Source organism: Meleagris gallopavo, chromosome 2, assembly GCF_000146605.3.
Source record: "Meleagris gallopavo isolate NT-WF06-2002-E0010 breed Aviagen turkey brand Nicholas breeding stock chromosome 2, Turkey_5.1, whole genome shotgun sequence".
Lineage (NCBI taxonomy): Eukaryota > Metazoa > Chordata > Aves > Galliformes > Phasianidae > Meleagris > Meleagris gallopavo.
The window spans coordinates 66,190,070-66,209,883 of NC_015012.2; the positions used below are offsets into that span (position 1 = coordinate 66,190,070).

Sequence of the window (19,814 nt, forward strand, 5' to 3'; positions counted from 1 at the left end):
GCTTGTAAAGGGAATCTCTTTGAACTAGTCCTGTTAAGTCAGTGGTGTCCAGTCAACTGCAGAGATATGGATGTGACCTGTTGTTCAGACTCCAGTGAGCAGCATGGTAATGAAATAACACCACTGACCTACATGGCCCCCTTGGTTCTGATTCCTTTAATCAACACAATTCATTTCTTCCTTGCTTACTCGCTGTCACTGGTAGCGGATGTAAACTGAACAGGGCTTTTCTGTGACAGAGGTGTTATCTCCCTGAGATGCTGCCATCTATCACGACTGCTACAGCTTTAGTGAAATGTCAGACACCTGTATAAAAAGTCTTACTTTCCTACTTGATAACTGCATTGATAGAGAAGATACCTCGACGAGAGGTATTACAACAAGATAAAAAAATAAATCATTATCAAGGGCTTAGAAACACATCACTCAGTAACTCTTCTTTTGTACTTCTAGAAAAAGAAACATGTTCTGATTGCTTGTTTAAATACACCTGCTTCAGAAGCATATATTGAGCACGCTTCAGAACCAATGGCTGAATTAAAAAAAAAATATCTTAGGGAGATGTGTGTTCAAAGGAGCAATGAGTCTCCAATCAGAGGGACCACAAGATTTATGGAGGATAATAACTTATTTTTACAGCATTAGTTAATTACATCAAATTTTATTAACCCATGTAACTCCTCACATTTCCTTTATTCTTTCTTCTCTTTTTTTTACTGAGGAGCACATTTATCTTGATAGGAGACTGCACTTTGTTTGCCTTTTTTTCCCTATGCTGCAAGAAAAAGCCTAAACAATGACTACATTTCCTTCTTTATTTCACTGAGTGAAATGTCTGCCCTTAGTTTAGAAATCAAGACAATGAGGGAAGACATTAGATAGGTGTATTAAAAAAACAGAGAATTACTAAGAGGATGAATTTCCTTCTTCTTGCTATCTGGTTGCAGAGGTCCCTTGCTGAAACTGGACTGTAGTTCCTCAGCATGGCACACTGCAGGTACAACTATACCACCTAAATGTTGTTCCTTACCTACTTAGTTCTTCAGCAGTGGAAAGAAAGATAAACTGTAGTAAAATTTCACCCTGAGGAGCAATTAGAATGGTACTAATGTTAAGGGTCTGCTTCCCAACTGCGATCAACGTGAAAATTTTATAATTTTTCTGAGGTAACAATCAGTAGTTCACATCTGACCATTCTTAGAAACAGTTCCTCCTATCTGAGTGCAACAGTCATCAAAACAAACAGCCTCTGCGGGAAGCAGCAAATGAAAAGTTCTCTGTATGTAAGGAAAACACAAGCAAAGCATATTTCAGAGAGAGAAAAAGAACTTTAAAACAACCTCATAAAAACTATGGCCATGACATGCAGGGAAGTGTCATGAACTCAGCGAAACTCAGGTGCTGGACCTGATAAGCTTCTGTGAAACTTCTTGCAGGGCACAGAGCAGGTTCTCGTTACTAGAAAGAAGACGAGTTAAGAACAAGAGACTTTTTTTCTGAGTTATCTCAGGGTAATGAAGGCTCTGTGACGCCCATGCAATGCCAACCTGAGACAGTATGGTGTGGTCCTGATGTTGCCAGAAGTGTACATCTGTGAGGCTTGGAGCCAGCAGCTTAGTGAGATAAGCAGGCTCATGCTCAGCACAGGTGCCGGGAGGCTTTTCTGCAGTGTACTTTCTTCTCTTCTAGGAAATATTGGCAAGGAACCCTTACCTCATATTTTCCTTTCTTCTCCAAGGGCTCAGATTCAGTCTCTGTAGGCACCATAACTTTGTCCCCTAGAAGCTCCTCCAAGATGAAGACAGTTTCCCAGTTGCTATAGTGACGAGCTGGGAAAATATCTGAGTGCATGCTGTCACCAAAGTAAACAACCTACGAGGGAAGCAGTGAATTAAAAGTTCTTTGTATTGAAGGAAAACACAAGCAAACTGTGTTTTGCAGAGAGAGAAAAAGAGCTTTAAGACAACCTAATAAAAATTCCTCTGTGTTTACAGTTGACGACTACACACACAAATCTTATTAATGTTTGGGCTTTTATCTTCAAACAGTCCAGTAAGGAGAAGGCTGACTCCACATCCCCTCCTTGCTCTGATTCTCTGGGGGCACTGCCTGGGAATGCCCATGTAGGACTGGCACACATGATGGCAACTCAGATCTCTGACTGACAGAAACAGTTTGCCAGGAAGCAGTGGAAAAGACTTAAAAGAAAATGCACAGACCAACTGGAATGCATTTTGGACAACTCTGGAAATGGGAAAACACAAAAAATCTTGAGGACTCAGAACTCTTCTGTACCCAGGTGGTAGTCAACCCATTACAGAAAAATACTACCACCTACAAGTAGCCTTTTCATCCATGCAGAGTTGTCATTAAATTAAAGTGATCCTAATTTTCAGTGATGTCACCCTTTCACCTATTTGATTTATTTTCTCAAGGAGATGGATTTTCTGATGATAATCTGATTCTACATGAAACTTCAGAAATGCATAACAAAGCACCCAACCATCTTAGATACACAGTTTAAATATTCTAACAACAAAAAGACATATACACTCTTTCCAGTTCTGGACTGCAGTTTTTTAAACTTGTATCCACCAGGAATGGTATAACATTTTAGATTCTAGAACAGGCCCATCATTGCTAAATAAATGATAAATAGTTGGTTACTGAAAGACAGTGAAGAAGCAGGCAACGTTAACTGTATTTTTTCACTCCTGATGCAGCTTTTGTCACACATCCAAGGACGTAGTAATTGCATGCCCTGCCTTCCTTTTAGAGCAGGGAGTGTGCACAGACTTTATCACAAGGAGCAAGATAGGAAAAGATGTGGAGTAAGCTAACAGAGGTGAGTCTATCACTTTGTGCACTGACAGGTCATTTCAGTAAACATAAGCAACAGAGCTGGATGGAATAGTCAGATTTGATATGTAATGGAATTGTTCTACCCCAAAGCAGTGTAGGCAGACAAAAATTAGTGATTTATCACATCATCAACTGTAATGCAAGATCATCTGCTGATATTTATATGGAAACAGAGTATCTTTACAAAGATTTAATTCCACTTTTAACATACCTTGGGGTCCAACTTTCCAGTCATCTTCTTCAGTAGTTCATAAAGATGGATAGCATTACCTTGGGAATACCAGCCGGGTTTGTCCAAAGATAACAGAGCGTCTTGCTCTTCGTCATTTTCTGGAATCACGAAGCAAAATTGCCTGCTGTTAGTAAGAGCAGCACAAGCTCCTGTATTTGTGAGAATTGTGAGAAGTTGCCTGTGCACTGCTTAGAGAATATGGTCTAGTATGACATGAAAATGACGCCAGGGTCTGGCAAGAGGTTCAAGTCCTGGTACTGACTGTGAGTTCAGTGAGGATGTTTGGTAGCTGGGGACAGCTTGGATATAAAGTCGCAGTTAAGATGTGACTTTACACACTATCTTGTTCAGCAAGCTGGAAATAAAAAGGAGACAGACATCTGTGAGGAAAGCAGCAGTTGAGCCTGATCTGCAAGGGCTACAGAAGAGCTAAGGAATCAAAGTCATGAGCTTTGCCTCCTAAGGAAAGCAAGGAAGGTGGAAAATCACGTTGCAGACTGATTGAGGAGATGCTACAGATCTAAGGCGAAACTCTGAGAGAGGGCAGACTGTAAGAACATGTACCTTTCCCAGAATTAGCCACCACTTTCAAACACTGACATAAATGCAATGAAACAAGCTGAGGTAGTTCTTTCAGACATTAGCCAGCCTTAGATCAGCACATGCAATGAACAGTTTCAGCTATGATCCAGATTTGGGCAAATTACAAGATGGCTTTATGTATAAGAGCACTAAAGATGTCATGGCAAAGTTAATTTATCCTTCTGAAAGAGGAAGAAAGAAGAATGAAAAAGGGAAAGAGATACATAGAGAAAGACAGCAAATAATCTTTTAATATTATGCATCTAAGAATTTGAATAAACACAAGATTTATTCTCAGACAAAACAATTCTATATTAAGAATATCTTATAAAGTATGAAGAAACGAGGAAATTCAAAGTTGATGCTAACAGTTCACGTAGGATTTGTGGAAATGTCTTCTCCTTTGTTCTCTTTCAGAAAATTATGATATTAAGTAAAACAACAGCCATTAAAAATTCTCCTTCATTTTACAGTTCCTGTTTTTTAACATTTGACCAAACAAATTTCCATCAAATGGAAGCTGTCAGATTCCAGCATATCTGCTTCATTTTCTATGCATTTTCAGACTTTTCTGTTAGGCTGACTGAATGAGTAGACACAATTTTCAAACAACATGGATGCAGAAAAAGAGCATTTCTCAAAGCAACTCTTTTGAACTGCCACCAAAGGTTTCTATAGCTATCACTATCTGTGACAATGATCTCTCCATTTAGTCAGTCAAGAAAATAGAAGAGAAAAACAGAGATATTAATGTGGACTTTTTAGAATAACTGTTTGCAATGGTGAATTTACAGATATAAGCTCTATGAATTGCAGCAGCACCAAGTGGCTCTGGAAAAAGTCTTTGCTTTACTGATTCTGTTGGAAGACATGGGCAGCACGGGCTGAAAAAATTCACTCTAATTACAGGGTAGATCTCTCACTCTGTGAGACCTCTTACTGTCACTGTTAGCTAGGAGATTCATCTCACTTAACTTGATGCATCCTGAAGTCAGACTTTAATTTATAGTTACGGTTTAAACTAGTTGGCCAGGCTTCCTTGGTAGGCAAAAGAGTGCAATAAGCACTTTCTAGAGGTGCCAGCTCTGTAGAAGTAAAATGTTTAATTAAGCTAGAACTTCACTTTTAGACAATGAAATTAGGGGAAATTACAAGGCTTGGTTTCCTCATTATGTGGAGGCAGCAAACAACATCTATGTTTAATTCATTACAGGAAAAATCTTGATTTTGGAAAGAGCTTTAGAAAGCTGAGAAGTTACTATAATGGATTTGAACAGGCAAACCTTGCATCTTGAACAATGTCTGCTTGTGCTCAGACAGCTAGCTCAAATATGCAGCAACTGTGTCAATTGTACTTCTGTAATCTAAAAGGAGAAGAAATGCACACTTTAAAGGTGTTTCAGCGGCAGCAAGTTCACTAATGAGAAGGGTTTCTAATCCAGTTCCATTTTCCCTATGGCAAAATATAGTCAGGAAATTTATTCGTTAGCACTGGCTGTTAAGGCCTTTGTGGTAGTTCTGCCATATGAAAATATACAATAGCTTAAAAACCATTAATGACACAACTGACTCTGGCATTATTTCTTTGCAACAGCAGCTCCATGATAGTGCTTAAGAAATTTATATACTTCCTGCAGAAATGCTGCATAAACGTGATTATGATAGTTCCAAATTTATATATCTCAGATATTCCAAGTGTTAACTTTGGCTACACTCAGACAAGAGGAAATCTGCTGCTGACCTTTCTTCCATCTTGCTGTTATTGATTCTTAAAAGTTCATTCAAAGGTCAAAACACTGCTATGAGTATTACTGTAACAGGAAGCCACACACACATAGGCGGGGATGCAAATGCTTCAGGTCTTAGAAGTAGGGTGGAAAGGGAGATGTGCTGACAATTTCAAACAGACTGGATAACCAAAAAGAATTTCTTAGATGGTTTAGATAGAGCAACTTGGTTCCCTCTGAAGTCTAATATATCACTGCAGCCTGGATTCCTGGCTGCAGACTAAAAGCATGCCACAACAAGAAATGCAAAAGCATCAAGAGGGTAAAATTAAAATTATTAAAATCAGAAAATTATTCTAGTAACACACTCACCCAAACTTCAACAATGATTCAGAGCAATTTTCCTGAAGGGCAAATAATGTTCCTTTCTAACAACGGCAACAAAAGCTTTACTCATGCTGGGGCTATATTAAAATTGCAGGAATGGCAGTTTGAATATTGCTGGGTCTAACCTTGGGAAATAGGTTTTGATTCAGAAATGTAACTCAGTCACCATAAGCAGACACGGTTCTTCAGATACACCAAATCACTAGTATGACTCAGTAAACTACTTTTCTGATTTTCTTAAACACACATTGGAAGTTTATAACACGGGCTGAGGAACATCTGGTTCCATTCTAAACAAATATGCAAAAAGTAATCATTGAAGCTTATTCCCACTTAAATGACAACTGTCGGTAATTTACTTTGGCGCAGAACGGCTTCCTTGGAACGACTGCTCATGTTTGCTCCCTGCAGCATGCTCTCTGTTTATTGGCCCTACCTGCCCAGATGGGTGCCTGAACACATGAGGTCTTGAGGTTATGTCCACACTGAATGTGAACTCAGGGTGTGGGCCTGCAATGAGGTGGATTCCCACCAGCTCACCCGCAGGGCCACCCCCACACTGCTGTTTGAGCTGGGGGCCACACGGTGTGTATCAGTCACAGCCGGACAACAACCTTCCAGTGAGTTGCCAGGGAGCCTATGGAAACTTGCATTCTGGCTCGTGATGCCAGTCTCAGTTGTGCTGAGGTGTAACTGCAATCTGTGGTGCAGTTCCCTGGCAGTCTGTTCCTCTGCCTTCCCGTCTTTCTCCTGATATTCATAATTGGGAGTTTCTGTACAAACTTTGTTAGGTTCGTTAAGCTACTGATATTTTTTGTTCCTTTAAACTGTGCAATGGAATAAAAATATCAGTGGGTTCTATTGCCTCTCATGTATATGGTTGTCCTGCCTCGTCCTAATGGGCAACTCTCGCAGGCTCTCAGTACACGCAGGCACTTAGCACAGATGTGTTTACTGAGGCTCTGGTTACAACTGCAAGGGGCTCTTATAAAACAAATACATATTATGACCCGCCACTGTCACATGTCCATCTGCAAGTTAAAACAATGCCATTCTGGGCCTTGAGGATATTAATATAAGAGCCTAATTATATTCCAGCTTGGCTTCCTGGCACAGTCTGATCCTGCATTGCATTTTGAGTTCTCTTAAGAAGTACAAGGCTTTCTTTTCAGCATGTATCTCAGGCCAGAAAACCACATCACTTCACAGACAAGACATGGCTAAGTAAAATCCTTCTCCCAGCTCTAAAGGCAATGAGATGTGATGAGATAAACTGTAGACTTTCCCTACAGACCACATCCTCCATGAAGAATGCTGGTAAAACTTCATCCCCTGGGGACACCACAGGTGATGGACATTGCAACAGCACCAGAATAGTCCTTACCAAACCTGCTAAGGATTCAATTATATGGCCCAATAAGATGAAAGTAAAAGAAAATGTGCACTTTCAAATTGTCCCGGGCATTTAAGAACCACAGGCTCCATAGAGAAATGAAATACATATATAAAATGTTTTACATTTCCAGTTTCAAGAAAATATTTTTATTTTTTGATTGAAATCTGCATTGGTGCTAAAGATTAATTGTGCTAAACATTACAGTATGAAGAGAACAAGATTGAAGTTTTCCTTGTTTGTAAGAAAATCATTATTTCCTTTATAGCAAGTAAGTTTCTTTTGAAAAAAAAAAAAAAGATTACTGTGCTACAGGAACTGAAAATGTATCACTACAGATTTAGCAATTTGTTTTCAAATCTGTCAAAGCATTAATTTTATAGCCAGAAATAGTCTGGCTAATGAACAAAGCATTTCTATTTAAAACATTGATATGATGAAGTACAAGCAAGGCCTTTTTCCCTTATTTCAGGAAAGCGATTCATCTTCAAGTTCATTTCTAATTATAGCTCATGCAGAGATTTGCTGAAGCCTTAAGCCTTTTCACAATTTTATGAATTGTTCTTATAACTCAGAGAACTTCGTTTGGAAAGATAAGAGAGAAATAAATGCAAAATTTCATTAATTAAATAGAGATTTTTGAAGAGGTGCCAAATGGCAAGATAAGAAATAAATTTCCACCCCAGAATTGTTGTATTCTGAAATCCTACACCTCAATAGTTTTGTAAGAAGATTCCAGAGCTTCGTACATGAGAAACTTGGAACTCTAAATATCCAGATAAATGTCCTCAAATGTCCCTATCAATATTGTTATTGTAGTTCTCCTGGAGATTCCTACATAATTATGGAGAGAGACAAGCTTTTCCAGGAAGTATTTCAAAGTCAAATAAGCCAGGAGAGATATTGTAATTGAGAAAACAAAACAAAACAAAACAAAACAAAACAAAGCACACAATCATTTAAAGAACATACAGTTTACTTCAAGCAATTGACCATAATCTTTCTTGCTAGAGTGTACTTTATAAAAAAAGTTGGCATTTTTTACCAAAAAATCGCCCAAAATTTGGCATTTGCAAAATATCCTTTCTTTTGCTGAAATATTGGGTGCCCACGTTACAATCAATATGAACTAAATTAATTCTCAGGAAATAGGATTCCAGTAATAAGACTCATTTTCTACCATGTTCATGTTCAGAAAGAATCTGCTCAGCCATGGAAGATTTGCAGGCTGTATTGCTCTCTGAGGAAGGGCTGCTCCAGGGATGCTGCAGGCATAAAGAAAAGGAAAGACAAAGGATCCCTTGGCCCTGTTCAGATGCTAAGAGGTGCATCTGCGAATATTTTCAAAAGAAGTTCTTTACTTTTGAAACCATGCTAATCTAAACTGGAGTGGCTTAACCAGAGCATTGTTAGAAGACTGATTTGGGCTATTTTGGACTGTGTCCGCAAGTGTGGAGCTGGGCGGCTGTGGAGAATCATCATTCCTCTCAGGCTGATGTTGTGGCTGACAGTATTAGATTTTGGCTAAGGAATATGGGAAAACTCAGTTTTTAGGGTAAGATGGCCAAGAAAAGCATTCCTTGCAGTTTTCAGGAAAACTGGAGGAAAGCACCAATGACAAGATGAGGCCCACCAGCCAGACATTCAGATCTGCAGACACACACAATGTATCTTCCTTGCACTGTGCAGACTGCAATCATGGAGTCTATCATAACCCTGTAAGTCTCTCTAGCAGCATCTAATAAAATACGGCATGCTGGGATTTGTCTTTGGGGCATACTTTTCTACACTAAAAATTGACACTGCAGTATGATGGGAAAAGGCTTTCTGCCCTACATTTATTTGGGCCACAGACATTAAAAGAAGGAAAAATATAAACAAAAAGACCAGCAGTTCTTTAATCCTCAATTTCAGCAAAAATAATTTTTTCCCCTATATTTTAATATTTCAGGTATAAACTATATTATGTAAAGTGAATAGACAGTTTGATTCTGAAGAAGCATATCTCCATATAGCATACAGCAATATAGAGACTGCTGCAAGGGCTTTTGATTTTTATTTCTTCAAAATCTCTAAAATATCCGCTTTTAAAGAGAATAATAATTGTTGAAATTGAGCAGCTATACATAAATACTGTTATTAACACATAAGTATGTGCAAAAAAGAGGAGCAGATGGGATGCGTACTATTACCTTCTTTAGCTTGTACTCCAAGTAGCTAGTGAAAAGTTGGAAGGAAGACCTGCAGACACATCGTGTGCCTGTACAGCTTATTTCATTGTGAACAGATAACTAGATCTATGCACACTGGGAAACATGGGAGAAGGTATGTAACAGACACACAGAAAATGAAGGCAAATTCCTCGTCACGTACACAGTCATTTTCTATTGCCCCTGCTTTTGTGAAAACTTATATTACTTATATTAACTCTTTTTTTTCCTTCTGCTGAACTTCTTACCTAGAAGTCATAAATTGTATGCAAAAAGCAAAACAGTTGATAGATCTTAAAATAAATAAATCTGAAGCATATTATAGCTACAGATAGTGGTTATTGGAATCTGACTCAGGCTGTCCCTCTGCCTCAGCAATTACAAGAGAGCAACCCCACCCAAGCCCATGGCAATTTCCTCCGTGGCTCTCAAGGACAGCTGCCAATAGCAGTGACCTTCCTGCACCCTTATGGGCAGGACGTGACAGACAGTAAGGTCAGTTCTGAGGTCTAGGGACAATGTTATGGCCTTGTGGACATGTGACTGGATGAATTCACAAGAGAGGCAAAGAAGGTGGCAAGGTTATAACAACTGACAGAGATTTCAAATGCTTGTTAAGGCCCGCTCCACAGCAGATGTGTGTCTTCGACAATAGGGAACATTAGAATGATAAAAAATGAGAAACTCCGTTCCTAAAAACTGTATTAAACCTACTGAGATACAGTGAAACTTTAATAAACTAAATGAAAAAGAAAAAAAAAACATTAAGAAACTGATGTTCTAAAAGGTGAACCTTTATGAACAGAACAATCACTGTAAATCTCAGAACAACATAACAGAGCTGGAGATGATAAGGAAGAAAGGAAACTACTACTTTCTGGCAAAGTAAGTTTAGGCACTCTAATGGGAAGACTGACATGAAAAAATTGTAGTAATGATTTTTTTTGAAGATGTGAAAGAGAAATGATTCCCATGGCACTTCCTATAATTCTGCAGTTCCTTGTCTATGCACTTTGTGTGGTTTGCAAAACCACCCTGTGTCTATACGAGCATGCGATTTACCTTGTTTCTCAGAATCAAGAGCACTGTGCCAGATCTCCGTATGCAGGAATTTCACAGATAAAATCTCTCGCTACTACTATTCCAGAAAAAATAATCTTGGAATGCTCAGCATTAGTCTGGCAGTATCATAGAGACACCTGGAATCTGTGGACAGTAATAATATGTAAATTCCTTCTGCAGCAGATAAGAATCAGTTCAGAATGAATGCATTTACTGATGAAGAGAAAAAGTCCTGGGATCGCTAACCCTACCCGGAAAGACATGCAGTATACATATGTAAGTTTAAGATATCTGGACTCCTACATGAGTAATAGAGAAAGACTGAAGAGCAAAGAGGGTGAAGAAGAATGTGGTACAACACTTTTACCTTTTCCTGAGTTTTCAGCTGTGTTCTCCAATATTCTATTTCTCCTATACAAGGAGGGAGAAGCAGAGCTGCTACAAAGCTAGTCAGTTCTCTACCCACCTAAACTTTCCTCAATGTACCGTAAATCCATACTTGCTATTTATTGCAGTTTTTACCTCTTTGCAGTTCTTCCAAGCACTTCATAAACATTAAGCCTCAGTAATTAGAAGTTGGAAACTGGGGCAGAGATTCAGTGTCATATCAGAAGATGATATGACATATGAAGATGATATAACATACAGTATGACTTATGATATATGAAGATGTTCAGGGGGCTGAAGCACCACAGCTACAAAGACAGGCTGAAGGAGCTGGGCTTGTTCAGTCTGGAGAAGGGTGCAGAGATACCTCATTATGGCCTTCCAGTATTTAAAGGGAGATTATAAACAAGAGAGAAATCAACTTTTTATATGGGTAGTGATAAGACAAGGGGGGATGGTTTTAAACTTAAGGAGGGGAGATTCAGATTAAATTTTGGGGAAGTTTTTCACTGAGAGGGTAGTGAGGTTCTGGAACAGACTGTCCAGAGAGGTTGTGGATGCATCGCCCCCGAAGCTGTTCAAGGCCAGGCTGGATGGTGCCCTGGGCAATCTGATTTAGTACTTGAGTTCTAGAGTACTAGAGGCTGACGACTCTGCCTGCAGCAGGTGGCTGGAACTTATGATCCTTGAGGTCGCTTCCAAACCAACTATTCTATGATTCTATGATATCAAAGCAGACCAGGTCTCAGTCTAGGCTTTCCTCATGATTCACCCTAGCGTTCTCAGTAAACTTCCAGGTCTTCTAACCAGCTTCTTTCACTACTTGCTTCCAACAGCAGATCTGATGTCTGCAGTACAAAAAGCAACATGTGCTTTCTGTGAAAAACAATTCTACAAACTAACCTTAATAAAACCTTGAAATTTGGAAGAACACACAAGAGAACTCTAAAGCTTCTTAATGAAAACCAGCACCTTCATGGAAACTATGCTGAAAGGAAGCTTTCTGCAGTGGCTGCCAGTCCCCATCTGCCAGGAATGTACAATACACAAACGTCTATTCTTGCTCTATTTCAAACTGCCACAATCCCAATTTCCAAACTGATGAAAAATCAAACCATAAGGTAACTTTGAAGTTCTCTAAGAAGAAAACAATTAAAGAAAGAGCAAAAAAATAATATAAAACCTCTTTCATCACTTTTGTCTTACACATACGTAATCTATGCCAAATAATTATTTTCCCCTGTTAAGTCATATTGGTCAATCTACCCATGATGCAGGGAATCATCCAAAAATTCACTGTGGAATTCCAGTGGCTTAAGGACTATTTATACGAAGGTTAAGCTAAAAGTCTACCAACCAAACTTACACAAGTTTCCTCTGAGTCCTAGAGCAATGGTAAATTTTACAATTCTGCAGGCATGAGAGAGGCTTGCACAGATCACAGCTTTCTATTCAGCTTTGAACTCTCTAGTTCAATTCAGTTACTAAAATACTGGTGTCTGGTGGGATTTGAGATTCTCTATGGTGCCCTAAGACCTTAATCCATTTGTAAGCTTAAAAGGCATGGTTCTTCCATATATCCTGTGCCACTTCTGCAAGACTTGTGTTTGGGTTCCTTGGGACTTTCAGTAAGCCCTGGAGGCCTACGCTCAGGACACAAGTGCCCCATAGCTTGGATTCTGCTCCAGATGCAGAGACACAGCATAAAGGGTCTATGGCAGGAAGCACAGCCACTGCAGATTGCACCATTAAGTCACGTATGGGGCTAATGTACCCTACAGTGTTGGAATTTCCATTTGAGCAATTGTACAGCTCTCCACTCAGTGTTAGTTCTTCATTGTCAAGTTGAGTAATATAGAAAAAATGATGGATAGCTGGGTTAGTTTCCATATATACTGGTTTCTATATCCATTCCTGGTATTGATTGATTGATTTGTCTGTTCTTTCCTTCCCAGAATAGATCTCTGTGATTTAGCCTAGGGAATCACCATTTCAGTGTAGTTATCTGGCAGTTTTTGCTTAAGGGGGAAGCTTGCAACTGAATGGCAAAAAAAATCTGAAAACTACCCATCTCTCAATTACAGGATTGGCAAGAAGAGAAGCCAACTAATACATCAAGGGCATAATTAATTTGTAAAGAGAAGTAGAATCTGTGTGAGGTAAGCTTTCCACTTGGACCTTTTCTATGGACAAAATAAAACATATTTGTTCAACCAGCTTATCAGAAATGCACAGAAGAGCTCAGAAGGAAACACATATATTCTCCTAATCCCAAAATAGCAGCTGATTTGCACATGTTTTGTTTTCCTAGTGTTCCTTTCAACCCTTTGAACTTTCCAATTTAGCTGTGACTTTGCAGCCCAGTTCTGGATGGATGCTCTTATGCATGCTAGGAAGTAGAATGAATATGAAAATAAATATTTCATATAACCAGAAGGAATATTTTAAAAAATAATAATTGTTCTATTCTAGAATCCTGTTCAGAGAACTGGATGGTGTCTGTATAGATAATCCATACACTTTCTTCAAATATTTTGTTATTTTAGCATGAGCCCCTGTGTATCTGATGTAAAGGGGCCACAAGCTACTTGATCATTAATCCTACATCATAATATTCTCTTCAGTAAATTAAATTGAATGAGCTTACATTTCAAACTTTCAGTATTTCTATGGAACTGTAAGAATAAGTACTGACAAGGCTTTTCAGAAAATGTCCTACTAATGCTGCAGAAAGAGTTACTTATGCAAACCCCACTACTCTATAGAATGTATTGTGTCTTCACAATCAGTAAGGAGTCTTCCATTAATCCCAGGTCTTTTTCATCATCACATATTTTTAGACTACTATCATAGTACAAACGTGCTCTAAGTTGAGTAGAATCATCAAATCCTTAGAGCTGGAAGAGACCTCTATGGCTATCTAGTCCAACTCCCCTGCAACAAACAGGGACACCACAGCCAGATCAGATTGCCCAGGGCCTGTTCCAGCCTTGCCTTGAACGTTTCCAGGGACGGGGCAACAGCAACATTACTAGGCACTGGAGCACTGATTAGTATTAGAGTACTGACTACTTTGCTTCTAAATCTTGCATGTGAGTACGTTTTCTCAGATACCATGGAATAAAAAATCGTCTCCTCTTAATAAATCTGTTCAGGTGTTTGAGAACAATTTATTTAATGTGCAGAAGTTTGTTTGCTGAACATAGTTGTGTTTGGAATATGAACTGGTCATTAAGGTATTTTGGTTTTGGTTTTGAAAATGCAGACTTAGTTATGATCAAGTTCTGTGGGGATTCAATACCTAAAGAGAACAGGGCTGACAGGCCCTTAGTAGGTCATCTTGCTGTAAAAAATATCTTGATTTTTTTTGGATGAATTGGGTTTCCTATGCATGGGAACTTTTGTACCTTATCTCCCCAGTACTAATGATAGAGTCCAGATGGGACTGTATGACAGCTCCATTCCCTGCTAAAATTTTGAAATAAGAGAAAATAGAAAATGAGTTCAAAATTATGATTGAGAATTTTTCTACTGATTCTGATTTCTAATAACCTTCCTACCACATGTTTTATGTGTTGAAATATCATTACATAAATATACTATATTTAATTCTATTTGTAGTTTACATCATCATTGTATGTTATTGTTAAAACAATTCTTCTAATTGCTTCTTCTAAATGCTGATATCACCTCTTTATCAATCACATTTAAAGCATCATTATAAGATAAAGATTTTGCAAGATAATTCCTAGAAGTTTGGTAAACTTTTCTAAATATACAGGCTTGGGAGACTTAATTCATAAAATCAGGAAGATAGTTGGCAGGCTTCTCTGTGAAGAAAGTTACTTCCACTAAAATTAAACCTAAACATGACTTGATAACCAATATCCAATTTTAAGAAATCAGGGGTTTGGAACTGTCTTCCAAAACAAAATGGTACTCTAGTCTATTGCTTTCAATAACTTGAAATAATTACTAAGTAATTATTGCATTGTTTGAAAAAGTCAGAATAGAACACAGCAAGTTAGTAGTACCAATTCCTTAAACTTCTAAAGGATATATCACTGAACCATAAAAAGTAAATCCATCAGAATTAATTGCAATTCTATTCACCATTCTGAATCTTGGGAAGAGCTAAAAGGATTTTCACAGTCAGGACTCTGATGAAGTTCTTATGCAAAAAATTTACATTAGATATTCTGGATTAGGACATTAGATATTCAGATCTGCCAGAGATATGATTATGGGTAAGTCATTCAACCTTTTTGAGTTTCAATTCCTTGGCACTAACAGAAAAGCTTGTACTTTTTTTTTTTCAGTCATCTGTATATATGGCTTGCCTGTGGATTCCTTGAAGACAGAGGCTGATTCTTATCAGGTGTTTGCACAGTACCTTAAAGAATAGGGTTTTGAGTTTTATTCAGGCCTTGAATATAATATAATATAACAATAGCTAGGATTTTGCAGTAATGCTAATCACTGCAGCTCCTTTTGAAAAATGTAAACACACTTTTCACAGACAAAGAATTCTGTTTTTTGAGTACTTGGCAACTATGCTAAACATGTTTTCCAGACTTAACAAAAGGAATATTGTTTATATCAAGCTTTTTAAAACAGGAGCTTTAGCTTTCTTGGAAATTGCTTTCAGTAATATTCTTATCAGTTTAGTGCCAAACATAGTATTTATTATCAAAAGTAATCAGCTGAAGCAACCCCTGCTGCTACAGAAGCAGGTTTTTTTCAGTGTTCTGATTTTTGGATGAATAACTTTTTATTCCTTTTATCTTCTGAGCTACTTTGAAGACTCTACAAATATATAAAGAATTTGGCTTGACACATGTACTCTATTTTTTCTTTTAAAGAAGGACAGGCATTGGAGAATGTATCTTGCAATTCAGCATTTATCTTCATATTCAGGAACAACAACAACAAAAAATCTTATTTCAAAGACTATTTATTTAAAAAAAAAAAAGAACGTGTTGTTTGTGAACTGTGGTAGAAATAATGGGGCCTATTTTCCTCTGAAATTATGTCCTGCGGTTGGATTCCCTGAATGCCCATGGGGTACAATGTCTCATGGATGCGTTTATAGTAGATGGGTCATCTGTAGCTAGGCTCTCCTGTGTGACCTCTCTGCTGTCTAATAAGGAGTAAGCTTATACTGCAGCCCTGAGCTGGGGCTGACTGACCTTTCTGGTACGTAGTGTCTGAGAATACTACATATTCAGCCTAAAACTCTGTGAATGTTAAGCCATACTCAAGTGTGTTAGAAATTGCACTGTTCACAGAGCTCTGCAGAACAGACAGGACAGAAACTCCTACTGATACATGCCATGGGATTGCATAAATCTCCATCTAGGAAAACAGACTAAATGTTGAAGAATTAGCCTGTTAGCTCTTCTGGCTAATACAGTAGTGGTATCAGACAAAGATGCTTGACAGACAGCATCCAGTCCCCTATCCAGCAGCTGAGACAGCTGATAGCCATGCATGACCCATGCCAGTTAGGAGGGGACATCAGCTGACATTCCAGCATGATTTATGCTCCAAATTTACAGCCTTAGTTAGGGCAGCACAGTGCTGTCCTTGTAGAAACAGAAACTAAACTTGGCTACAAAAGCTCCAGCTTCTGATTGGCAAGTATGTATAAGCAGCTCAGTGACAATCTGGCCTCCAACCACTTCTGAAGCAAATATTAGTAAAGCCCATTCGCGAAAAAAATAAAACCAAATCCCTGCATTCCTTCCCTCGGCAGAAAGCAATGGTTCAGATTACCATGAAAGGGACTACGTCATGGAAAATTTGGCTTCCTGGTTCTTTGGCTACCATCCACTACTACTCAATGGCATTTTACAGGAATTACACAGGCTTAACTATGTCATTGTAATAGTGGTTACATATACAACCAGTGCAAACTGCAGCATTGCTCCTTGCATCATTTTATAACACAGCTATAATGACAGGAGTCCTTAGGATTTGGATGCAGTGACCCTTGTCCATTCCAACTGATCTGTTCCAACTTGAGATATTCTGTGATTCTATTACATGCTTCCAAGTAGCAATAAAAATTACTTCCTCAATTTCCCACTACCTGATATCTCTGCAATGGAATCAAAATGTTCTAAACACTTGTTTTTATGAGGCAATGACCACCAAAACTTTGAAACTATCAGAGCAAAGGAAGGAAGTTGCTTTTGTTTGTAGCTGTTCTAACGAGCTGTAGGTTGCTTTCAAGAAAATGCAGTCAGGCAATGATCAAGCTGCAAAGAGGCACTTCAGCTGAAGGCATCGTCTTTAGGAGGTTAAAAACCAAAAATTGTCAGAATCTATAACTGATTATGAAGATCTCATTATTTAAATCCTTTCATCATTTACTTAGGCAACCAAATAGTTGCCTAAAAACACATTCCTTTTTCTACAGAAATGATGTATAAAATGTAAATCTCCAGTCAAGAAAAGAGTAGGAAATTACTTCTTACTGGTGTCTTGGGTATAGAACCAGATATTTCATCTTTTAAAATAGCTGATCCCCTTCTGCCAGCAAGATAGAGGGTGTGTTTCTGGTATTAGAGAATTAGGAGAGGCTCAATCTTAATATCATGTTGTCAAAAGGTATAAAAAGATCTAAATTTGAAAACCAGAGTATAAAAATAGATTATAAATTAGTTACAAGTGCCCTTTTCCTTTACAGAATAACCAGAAAATATGTGATAAACAGTGGCAATGCACTACATAGAACTTCTAAATGAGACCTGCATGAAAAGAATTGCATTACTTTCACAAACTATATAAGTGAATGATGCAAGAATATTTGAAAGCTATATTCCTTTATAAAGGTGTAATACCATCTGTTTCAAAATATCCACATTTTTAACAGATATTCTACAGTTTTATTAAAGTATTGAAAATTATTTACTGAGTAGTATTTTGCTATTCTCCTGCCTTTAAAGAAAGAAAGAAGTCTCAAATAAAAAGAATGACTTAAAAAATAATATGGCTTACACATTTAACATCCAGGGAAATTAAGCCACTTCCTTCCAGATTCCACTACTTGGGCCTGAAATGCCTTGGAATATAAATACATAAAAATAGCTGTATAGGCTTAATCCTGACTCTCCACCCACTTCTACATCCCACCTTTGGCAGTAATCAAGCCCAGATGTTGCAGAAGAAAACTTAAAATGCAGATATAGAACCATGTCTTTCTTATGAAGTCTTGCAGGGCATAATAATTAGATTGTTTTCACCCTACAAGTATGCTGTTTTTTTTTTTCTGATTTATCTTTTCAGTTCTTAGCATTTTCCTGTATTTTTAGAAGGATTGGGAAGAATTACTGAGGAAAGCAGTTGAATTGTAAAAATGGCAGTTACAAACAAGAGAATTGGAAAGAAATAGAGGACTAAAAGACTTTGCTAAATTGGGGGCTACATCATGTACAAGAGGGAACATAAGCAAGACAGGAATAAGGAATAAGGTAGCCAGGTTGGAACTGTAACTGCAAGTGGGCTATGAATACCTAAGACTCCCTGCAGGAAGGAGGAGAGTCGATTTGCTTCTCTGGGCACTGGAGAAAGGCATACAACATCAAAAAAATATTGCAACCACTGCTACTCCATATGCAGGATCTTTTTTGGCCGAGCACATTTGTGCACATATGTATGAAGATATATCATCAAATACACTCTAAAACATGCATTGTACATTCAAACACTGAACATATAACAATACCAGCAACACAATCTTAGCTGATCAAAAAACCTGACCAAAATAGACAATAACTGTTTATGAGCTGGAAATAAAGAATGTGAACATTCTATTCAGGATCAAGTGAGAATACCCTGTACTTACAGACTTAAAGAAGGTTTTCAGTGAAGTTAGGGCTATCTTTAGCATTTCCATTTTAACTCTGCATTCCAAACAACATATCTGGCAATATCAGAACTGGCCATCAGGACAGTAATTTAACATTCGTTAGCAAGTGATGTGATAAACAGAAAGCTCTGCTGTCAAATGTTACAGAAATCTTGATGTTTTGCAGTATCTCAGATGATCCACAGCTATATTTGCTACCTGTATTCCTTCAAACCCACCACGGAATTTTATATTATTTTTAAGCCAGATGTAGTAATTGAAAGTAAAGGTAGAAAGTTCTGCACTCTCAATGTGGGATTTACACAAACATTATCAACCAGATTCTTAGATCTAATAGCTCAAGATGTTGTTAGTACTTCCATGACTCAATTAAAGAATTTCTCTCTGTAGAAGAAAAAGCAACCTTCTGAATAACAAGTAGCTGGGATAAATTATGGAGTATTTGTATTATGGGAATAACTTTTTTACATAATACTGTTCTCACAAAGTATGTGCTTAAGATACACCTAAGTATAAAAACTGTTTTTCCAGGTAAAACTAAATGTAGCTGTTAAGAAAGCTAGAAAGATATGTATAAGCTGTTCCTTCATTTAACAGAATGGTGCATTGAAAGATAACTCTGCTAAATAAATAATGAAATACTGTGCTTTTCAGTGTCTCAGTTTAACAAAAAGTAGTCACATGATTTTTTTAAGACTTCAAACTGTGTTTCGGTTTCTTAAAATGGTGCATGTCTTGAAACTCAAATGAAGTAGTGATGCACTTTTAATTGCACAGTTAAAATCATTTTCATTGTTCTAAATGGGTTAGATTTTAAAAATGATTTGCCAACTGAAAAACACAACAACAACATTTCTGTGCAACAGTTATCCGATCTCACATCTCTAGACAATGACTTCTTTGTCACATTGTCCGGCTTCTTGTCCTCCTTCAAATGTTTACTGAACACAGTCACCTTTTTGAAATTATTCACAGCAAAGAATTTACTCTCTTCCGTAAGCTTCAAAGACTTCCTCTTAGTAAATCTGCAGCAAAAATCCTTTTATGGATGAATGAAATCCATCTCCAGTTCACAATGTAACACTTGAGGTGTTTGAAA

The 19,814-nt window shown here is 37.8% G+C and overlaps 1 protein-coding gene across 1 annotated transcript in view; it reads right to left on the minus strand.

Annotated features, from left to right (window-relative positions):
- Positions 1-19,814, minus strand: part of NT5DC1 (5'-nucleotidase domain containing 1) — a 54,675-nt gene that overhangs the window by 4,018 nt on the left and 30,843 nt on the right. Inside the window, exons 4-5 of the mRNA XM_010707531.1 lie at positions 3,074-3,192; positions 1,714-1,872 (exon numbers count right to left, since the gene is read on the minus strand). Coding sequence (XP_010705833.1) covers positions 1,714-1,872; positions 3,074-3,192 — 278 coding nt within the window. The remainder of the gene's footprint in view (positions 1-1,713; positions 1,873-3,073; positions 3,193-19,814) is intronic.